General features: G+C 34.7%; 1 protein-coding gene across 2 annotated transcripts; it reads left to right on the forward strand.

Annotated features, from left to right (window-relative positions):
• The first annotated feature begins 2,373 nt into the window (after positions 1 to 2,373).
• Positions 2,374 to 8,971, forward strand: LOC121407210 (60S ribosomal protein L14-like). Of its 2 annotated transcripts, XM_041598171.1 has the most exons (5): positions 2,374 to 2,412; positions 2,968 to 2,985; positions 7,496 to 7,597; positions 8,124 to 8,372; positions 8,818 to 8,971. In XM_041598171.1, exons 1-5 carry the CDS (start codon positions 2,401 to 2,403, stop codon positions 8,878 to 8,880), a joined length of 444 nt encoding a protein of 147 aa, XP_041454105.1. In that variant the 5' UTR covers positions 2,374 to 2,400; the 3' UTR covers positions 8,881 to 8,971. The 2 variants fall into 2 exon arrangements, with proteins under 2 accessions (XP_041454105.1, XP_041454106.1); XM_041598172.1 differs by lacking the exon at positions 2,968 to 2,985.
• Positions 8,972 to 9,704: the final 733 nt, after the last annotated feature.

Raw genomic sequence — 9,704 nt, forward strand, 5'->3', positions numbered from 1 at the left:
CGTATGATACTCATGATTACAATGATGACTTCAAAAAGTACTTCATGTGTTTAGATGTAATTGTAACAAAATCGGCAAGCGCTTGGCACTGGCATTAGATGACTATGGTGAGATAGGTATACTCTTAATGGATTCACAAAAAGCATAGTCCTTAAAATATCCATGTTTGGGGTCAATAAATAAAAAATGTCAGCTCGCGCTTCGCGCTCGCATCATTTGGTTAGTGAAATACATACGGTCTTAGGGAATACATACAAACAAGCCTTAGAATGCCCCTCTTCAGGTCTAAATTTCCTTAATTTTCATCGCGCTTCGCGCTTGCAGTATTTAATTAGTAAAATGCGTATGATAATCATAATTACAATGACTACAAAAGGTGCTTCATGACTGTGTTTAGATGTAATTCTAACAAAATCAGCAAAGGATGGCACTAGCATTAGATGACTGTGGTGAGATATTTATACTCTTAATGGATTTTGAAATATAGTCCTTAAAATTTCTCTATTTAGGTTCAATATATAAAAAAAAATTTAGCTCGCGCTTCGCGCTCGCATTGTTTGTTTAGCGACACAGTTACATATCATGATTACAAAAAAATTGCTTATAATGTCCCTTTTTAGCTCTGAATATCAAAAATTTTCAGCTCGCGCTTCGCGCTCGCATTATTTAATCAGTGAGATACATATCCTGCATGTCCTTAAAATATCTCTATTAGGTCAGAATACCTGACAACTGAGCGCGCTTCGCGCGCTCCCTAAGTGACTCGAAATTTTTGCTGGTGCCCCCCCCCCCCAATGCCGTGACCCACGGTACGCCACTGAGTGAGTGACATCATCGACTCTCTCATTTAGATATAACTGGCTCGTTCATATAACTATTTTGTTGAAAATTAGCAAAACTTTGAAATGTCATAACTTTCTTATTCTACATCCGATTTTGATGAAATTTTCAGCATTGTGCTTGTCTGATTTTTCTGTATTGATTCAAATCAAAAATTTTCTGAGGTGAACTTGACCTTTAATTTCTTTCCATTGCATTGATTGATATTATTTTGTGCAAAAAAGATAAAAAGCTCTTTTCTGTGGCGACCCGAGAAAAGAGAAAGTGTAAGAGAGAATTAGGGTGAAATAATTATGATATCATTTTCTCAATATTATTTCAATTTTTTTTTTCTCTCTCTCTCTCACTGTTTTCATCCGTCCTCTTTGTTTTCAGAGCAATAAAAATGTCGAAATTTCTGCTCGCTCGTTCGCTTTCTCATAACTTTTTATAAATTTTGTCCAATACGCCCCCTCAAAAGTTTTAATTGGCATATTATACGCCACTTGCTCGATTTAGTTGGATATTTCTTCCCTTTCCTTTTAAAGCCATCAAATTAGGCTCCAATTAAAGTTTAAGATGGCTGTTTCCCACATATAGGTATTTGTTGTTTCATTTTTAAGAGAAAATTTTTCTATGAATGATTTATATCTGATATTATGACTTAGAACAAGACTATGTTAAGCATATGTTTATCGTTATAAAATGCTAAAAAATGAATATAATATATTTTGTTATTTAAATGTGGAAATGAAACTGAAATAAAATAAAATGAAATAAATTCTACATGGATTCTAATCATAGTCGCAAGTAGACATATAAATGGATAAATTGGCCGACGGAAGAAAAAAACTCTATAAAAAAAATAATCCATATTTTAATTCCTAATAGATTTAGAGATCCAAAATAAACAGAAAAGTCTATTCGCCATTCACCAAATTCTGCATTGTCTATAATTAATTCAGGCCTGTCGATCTGGTTTTGTTTTCAAAATACACTGAAAACATTTATCTCTATAGCCGGCGGAATGGCCGGGTATAGAGCCCCGGCCCGGGGGCACTCACATATATTGGTCATGCTGGTGGGGACGTGCCGCTTTGATGACCCCCCTTTTCAGACCTAATTTTCAGTTCTCTATACATACTTCGAATGACAAAATTTCAGTTCAGAAGCCGCCCAGCCCTTTTAGTCAGTTCCTTAGACCCCCATTTCAGAGTTTCGAGAGGCACACACCCCCATCAAAAAATTATTTGAATGCCCCCCCCTCCCCCGGGGGAGGGGGGTATAGAGAAATGAGATCCCCATTTTCACATTATGGCGTCCCATAGATTTTTTTTTTTTTTTTTTTTTTGGCAATTGGAATGGCTAGATGGTTGAATAAAAGGGTTCATGGGTTGCATAATCCTAATCCTTTTTCGATGAATACTGCTTTTTACAATAGGTTTTTCTTTTTTTTCAAAGTTGGGAATGCTTTTTAAACAATCGTTTTATTTTCTATCATGAAAGCATTGGAGTGACCAATATTAAATTTTACTTTACGCCCTCTGTAGGCCAAGTCGATCTTTTTTCATAGTTTCCAGCATGACTGACAGGGTACGATAAATAGTCCCGGAATATGCCTTAAATGTTACTCTATTCTTTTTTCCCTTTGATATTTTTCATGTGATATCTTGTACCTAAATTACTTTCCCACCTAATATTCTATAAATCTGAGTATATTTCATCATAAAGTGTGTAGGAAAGGGGTAGAAGTGTGTGTAATTATTGTTCGTATGCTCGTTGATGTCGGGTGCGTGGGCCGTGGTGTAGCGTATTGAGTGCGATGTGCCAATTGCGTGTAGACCCCCATTAATTCAGCACGGGACAAACGGCGATGCGAAACCTGCATCAGTCAGTGTTTATATTCTATCAACTTACATGACTTAGGGTTTTGAAATGTAATTTAATTGAAAAGTAATTGGAATTGAACATTTCTTCAATTAAGTAATTGTAATTGGAGAAGGTAATTAAGCCCCTGGCCCTGCCTGCTCCAGATTATTAATTTTGTAAACTTGTATTTTCATGAAAGTGCTTTATTTTAATTCTGTTTTTCAGTGACATGATCATTTATGGATATTTCTTTTGATTAAATCACATCTTGTATTTTAGGGTGTAAATAAAAGACAGGTAAGTATCTAAAAAATAAATATGAAATATAATTGTATAAAAATCATGCTTATCATTGATCATATGTTAAATGTCTGCCCATTCTTGAAAAGATTCACTGTGAGAGTAAGGTTAATGTGGGGAACTTTTTTGTATCTGTATCTCCGTTGACGTACAATCATCAGCATCTGGTTGTCACGTACATTATTTAAGCTTATTACGGTCTTATTCAATGCCATGGTCGGTGTGAAAGGTAAAATAAAGTTACAGCAAACAATTATTTCATGAAAAATTATTTAGAATCAAGGTTAATTGCCACAATATTATCATATTCATAGATCTGGTACACTGCAATAAACTTATCTTTGTGAAATTATGAAATTTTAGATGAAAAGGTAATTCTAATGATCACTTACATAAAGGCATATGTGAGATAAAATAAGTGTATAAAATGAGTGTATAAAATACCCGACATGCTCATTTTGCTCATTTCTCAGCAATTACACATTTTCCCCAGAGTTACATGTACTTGGCATAATTTTTTCATACAAACACATATGGGTGGCCATTTTATTGGATTCTGTTTAAACTCTGAGAACATTTTGAGATCGTTACCATGACTGGTATTTATCCTTAATGATCCATGAGTTTGTTCTCTTTCTCAGCCAGGGTTCACTCTTTTAGCCCCTTTTACATTTTCCGCACATAGCTCTCTTAAGAATAAGCCTTGTTTACACTTCTATTCTCTTTGCCACCAGTCTTCATCAGCCTACTTCTGTTACCCTCATCTGTCCTCCATACATTGTATCCCCTACTTGATCATTCCTTTTGTTATAAAAATTCCTTATCTCTATGACTGACTCTTTAGTCATGTTAAAGGACAAGTCCACCCCAACAAAAACCTGATTTGAATAAAAAGAGAAAAATTCAACAAGCACAATACTGAATATTTCATCAAAATCGGATGTAAAATAAGAAAGTTATGGCATTTTAATTAAAGTTTCGCTTATTTTCAACAAAATAGTTATATGAACGAGCCAGTTACATCCAAATGAGAGAGTTGATGACATCACTCACTATTTCTTTTGTATTTTATATATGAAATATTTTGATTTTCTCGTCATTGTCATGTAAAATGAAGTTTCATTCCTCCCTAAACACGTGGAATTCCATTATTTTAACATTTTGTGCTTCAGGCAAGGAGGTCCTGATTGTCAAATTCGTAAAAATTGAAATATTGTATAATTCAAACAATAAAAAACAAAAGAAATAGTGAGTGAGTGACATCATCGACTCTCTCATTTGGATGTAACTGGCTCGTTCATATAACTATTTTGTTGAAAATAAGCGAAACTTTGAAATGTCATAACTTTCTTATTTTACATCCGATTTTGATGAAATTTTCAGCATTGTGCTTGTCTGATTTTTCTCTATTGATTCAAATCAACATTTTTCTGAGGTGGACTTGACCTTTAATTACCCTATCCCTCCTCCCTGGTTGACAAATTATGGATATTTATATTGTAAAACCCTTTAAGGGATTGGACCATATCCACGAACATACATAACTAAGTCATTGTTATTACTTAAGTTAATTTGAATGTTTGGGTGTTATGAATAAAAATTAAGTTCATTTGCAAAGACAATCACAATTTCTGTTGAAAAATGAATTAGCCTCTGTCAAGATCAGGCAGTTGAACACAGGACTTCATACCCGGGGGGGGGGGGGGGGGGGGGCCACTTCCATTCACGAGTGGATGCCATGCGCGACCATGGGGTCTCGAAAAGCACCCTAAACACGTAATTTCCATATTCTGAAAATGCACCCCTTAACAAGTACTGGCGTGTGAAACCCTACCTTTAACAAGTATTGGAAACAAAACGATACTCTTGGCAATTATTCCCTGAAATGAACCCCTAAACAAGTACAGGAATGTTTTATTGTTACGGGTCCTTTGGTTGTCGGCTTTACCTTATTTGGTTTAGTACGACCCCACCTTTTACACCTCGCACAAATCTGACTCTAAACACGAAGTGTTGGGGCAAAAAGGACATCCTTTATAAAACATAATTTTGTTTTATCATCCCCGCAAATTCGACCCTAAACACGTAATTTTACTAGCGAAATAGATACCCTTTTTTCATTATTTTTGTGTTTTTGACACCCTTTTTACATGTTTTTTTGGTCGCGCATGGTATCCACTCGTCGGGCTTCATACTTGAAACATCTACCTTGTCTTCTGTATACTGTGTTGGGCAAGAACCTGCAAATGCTTGGACCTATAAATTACAAAATATAGCTCCTACATTTAATATCAGTTTGACATTCTCAGCAAAATCATTTTCATTTTTTTTTTTCTTAAATGGTGTGATATCTACAGAAATAAACACTTTATTTTCCATGACAAATTTGATGGCACAACATACTTAGCATTATATAAAATGGATATGAATGAGTTCTAAATTAATTTCAATATGTTATTCTGTACCTTGCATAATTTTAGGGGTTGTTATCAATACTACTGAGCCATGATTCTAAAAAGTGACATAGGGATTTGTGACCACTTTTTTTCACTCTGTAGCAGTTGATATAGCCCTGTTGTCACGCATTTTCATTTTATGCTATGTTGTCTTTTCAATATTTATTGGGTGTAGATTGTGGTATAAACTATGATGGGACAGATACAGGTAAAGTACGAAAGAGCAACTTTGACCCAGCGAGCAGAAGTGGTCCTCATTTTATAAATTTTATCTTTTCATATTTCAAAATCACATTGGTTCAAAGGTGTTCCATCTATTGGTAATTCAAATTTTGAATGTCCTGTCATAACATTCATTTTCATCATTTAAGAAAACAAAAATCACAGAAAACCAATGAAGCTTCAAAATGGCATTCATTTTGTGTTTGTATTTCATGGTTCAATTTTCAGCACCCCCTCCCCATAACATTTATCGCCTTCAAAATCTATGCTCTTATTTAATATTTGTAGATTTTAACAGTAAGAAATTGTATAATGGTTCGTTATCTGTTGATCACAATAGATTGTTAAATTAAAACATACTATCCAAACATTGAAATTGCATCATTGAAAAATATTTTTGCATTCATAATACAAGTGTTGTCTGCATTCATTTAATATTATTCCTTGTAGAGTCAAATTTCAACAAAATACATTACAGCTTGTACTTGAAATAAAGTTCCATTTGTCTTGTTGATATAGTTAAAGAACAAACTTGAACATTTTATTGTTTGAAATTTGCACCCCCTAAAAACTTAAATTAAAAAAAAAATGTAAGTGGAACTTCCACTGATGTAGATGGGTTTTCAATTTTGGATCCTCACTCTTGTAAAAGAATGAAATTGAATTGAGCACTTGTCATTTTTCAACACATGTGAAAGTGATCTGTTACAATATCTGTGTCTGATATAATTCAGACTATTTTTTTGTCCCAGAATCCCATTTATTTTTAATGGACGAGGTATGATATTTCCTGCTATTACATTGAAGGCCCAAATTTTTATCATCCTTTCTGTTGCTATTAAAAAGACTTCTGATATCAGGATAAACTTAATATTTGAAAGAACGGTTGGGATTCACAAAATCTGACAATTATTTCCATTTCAAATATTCTTTGAAAATCGAACAGTCAAGTTTAATAGTCTCTGTTTGAAATTGGGATGAATCCATCTGAGGGACCCCCTCTCTCACTCTCCCTTTTCTGTATATCCCTCTTTCCTCTCATTCTTTCGTTCTCTCACAATATCCTTTCTTTTTCTCTCTCCTTTCCTACTTTTAAGTCTTTCTCTGCTGCATTTATACCAATTAGTTCAGCAGTGTATACATCCAGTTCCTGAAATCTATGTTTATTGTTTAGGAAAATTCTATATTAATATTGAGGACATGTCACATTATACACTGTTAATTATCTATAATTATATGAATTTTCATTGTTGTGGTCGGAATTTCCCCCGGTATTGTTGGAGATGCCCCCTCCCCTTTAATCAACACCTCCTTTAATAAAAAACAATATAATACTTTTCAGGTCTCTTAACTTTAACCATACAGGGTTTATGGCCGATCATTTATCTTTTAATTCTTACATTTTAAAGATATATTTGTATGTCATGTACCTGTCACTTCCATTTATACTGTACCTTTATATTACTGACCTACATTGACAGTAACGAGTCATGATCTGGGCTTATCTGAATATTTATTGTATTTGTATATTTATGCACTTTGTAAATTTCTTTCTTCGTTGTGATCCCAGTAAAGTGATATAAAATAAAAAATGAACAAATTGTCAAATCAGTTATCTATCCTTATAACTTATATTAAATGCTATGTTGCATTTGTTGAAATTTCATGTGGTCAAACTTCACTTTCAGTCAGTAAGATAATGTACTTTCAGGTTGTTTTACATGCTCTTCAATAGGGAAAAAAACTATATGAAGTTAAATTTACAGCAAACCAGGCAGTATGAGCATACTGCTAGGGAACTAATATTACATTATCTTTTCATTTGATAGGTGTTCAGAAGGTTTGTGGAGATTGGCCGTGTGGCCTACATCGCAAGCGGACAGAACAAGGGCAAGCTATGTGTCATCGTTGATGTCATTGACCAAAGGAGGGTAAGTGCTGAGGAGGTTCTTTGTTTAAAATTTGTGTATTTCATAATTTTTTTCAAATTATTTTATTAGACTGATATTTTTTGCCCATAATGCAAAAAAATTGAAAAGATTTTAGAGACATTTTGCATTTTGTTCTCTTGATTTCACTGAGAAGTAAAATTGAAAAGGGCTACATTTTTAGTTGCCATATCTATGAATTAATTGACACATTTTACATGAATATGGATTTGTATTCAGATTGTCTATTTTTGTCTCATCTGAATGAAGTTTGGCAGAAATATGGATGAAGTTTGGCAGAAATACCTCCCAATTATCGAAGTATATTAAAACATATACCACATAAAGATAGCATCAAATTATTTTGGAGAATTTTTTAAGGATATATATGAGAGTTTTTTGTTCCTCACTATGGGGGTTCCATAAACTTTTGGATTTAGAGGTTTAACGTTTTTTTTTTTTTTTTAACTCTTGGTATAGCTAACATTTTCACTGTACCCATTCTGTTTCTCATCTTTTTTCATCATAGGCCCTCGTTGATGGACCACTCTCCGGTGTGAAGCGCCAGGGAATGCGATTCAAGCAGCTTCACTTGACAGACTTTGTCATCAGCATCCCACATTCCGCACGTAACAGCACAGTGAGGAAGGCATGGGAGAAGGACAACATCACCACCAAGTGGGAAGAAACCATCTGGGCTAAGAAGCTGGCCGCCAAGCAGAGGAGAAGACAGATGACCGATTTTGACCGCTACAAGCTCATGCGCGCCAAGCAAAAGGTGAGAAAGTTTAATTGAATGTCAAAGAAGAAAAAATATCAAATAAAACCTGGATATTTTGTTCAAACCTTGAGAGAGGACCTCTTTCATGCTGCAGTGCTGGCAGTATGACTAGTTTTGCATGAATACAGTAGACCTTGCCCTTTTTAGGCATGAAAATTAGATTTTATCAGAACTTTTAAGTTAATTTTATGTATAAAATGGCAGTCTTCTTTCTGTTAAAAATCTTTCACCTTAAAGTCGGCCTCACATGTTGGTCACTCTGAAATCCTGAGCAGCCCAATCTTGTTAATGATGCAACATTGTATAATGCAAATGTTAATTTTAAGTTGTCTAGTGTACTCTGTAAGGAGTCTGTAACGTTGAACAATTCTTACAGTCTTTCTTTTTTATCCCCTCCCCCTTTCTCTTTCTCCTTTCTCTCTTTATTATGGTCTTATTACAGAGGAATTCTATCCTGACAAGAGAGATGGCCAAGCTGAAGAAAGCAGAAGCTTCTGCCAAGTAAAATATCTAATGGTTTACATGTTACATTCAACATCTTGTGACAAAACCTTTGTGAATAGTGCAGTCAGGAAATAAAATATCTTCTGAATGCAGTGCTATGTATCAGGTGTTTTCTATTCTCAGAAGAGATGATATATTGAGAGAGAGAGAGTGAGTGAGAGATGATAACCAGGTGGAACAGAGGGAGTAAGAGAGAGATGGAATAGGGGGAAGATCAAGATAAGTGAGAGTGAGAGATAGGTATCAAGGAGTAACAGAGAGAGAGTGAAAGAAAGAAATTAGGAAGGAAGAATGGAGAGGGAGAGAAAGATAGAGGGGAATAAGGATTAGTGAAAGTGAGAGATAGACAGAAAGGAGTAAAAGACAGAGAGTAAAAGAAAGATATAGGAAGGAAGAATGGAAAAAGATAGAGGGAAGGATAAGGATTAGTGAGAGTAAGTGAGAGATAGATGACGAGGAGTAACAGAGAGAGTAAAAGAAAGAATTAGTGAAAATGAGAAATTCACAAGGAGGGAGAAAGCAAAAGATATAAGAACTAGGAGTGAGAAAGATTGGATTGAGAGGTGATAAAGAGGGAGTGAGAGAAAGATGACAAGGATGGAGGGAGTAAGAGAAGGATGGGAGGAATAGAGGGAAAAGATAAGGAATAGTGAGTGTGATAAGGATGAACAGAGGGAGTGAGAAAAAGGAAGAATAGGAAAGATTAGCGGGAGTGAGAGACAAGGAGGAACAGAGGAAAAGATAAGGAGGAATGGAAGGATTAAAAGGAAAGGAAGTGAGAATAAACATGGGAGAAAGCTGAGGAATAGATGGACTGGAAGATAA

Source organism: Lytechinus variegatus, chromosome 2, assembly GCF_018143015.1.
Source record: "Lytechinus variegatus isolate NC3 chromosome 2, Lvar_3.0, whole genome shotgun sequence".
Classification (NCBI taxonomy): Eukaryota; Metazoa; Echinodermata; class Echinoidea; order Temnopleuroida; family Toxopneustidae; genus Lytechinus; species Lytechinus variegatus.

Bases quoted from the DNA above. Each gene is read 5' to 3' on its own strand.
- LOC121407210 (XM_041598171.1), top strand. The intron at 7,598-8,123 runs GTAAGTGCTGAG...TTTTCATCATAG, and splicing joins ATGTCATTGACCAAAGGAGG to GCCCTCGTTGATGGACCACT. The intron at 8,373-8,817 runs GTGAGAAAGTTT...GTCTTATTACAG, and splicing joins TCATGCGCGCCAAGCAAAAG to AGGAATTCTATCCTGACAAG.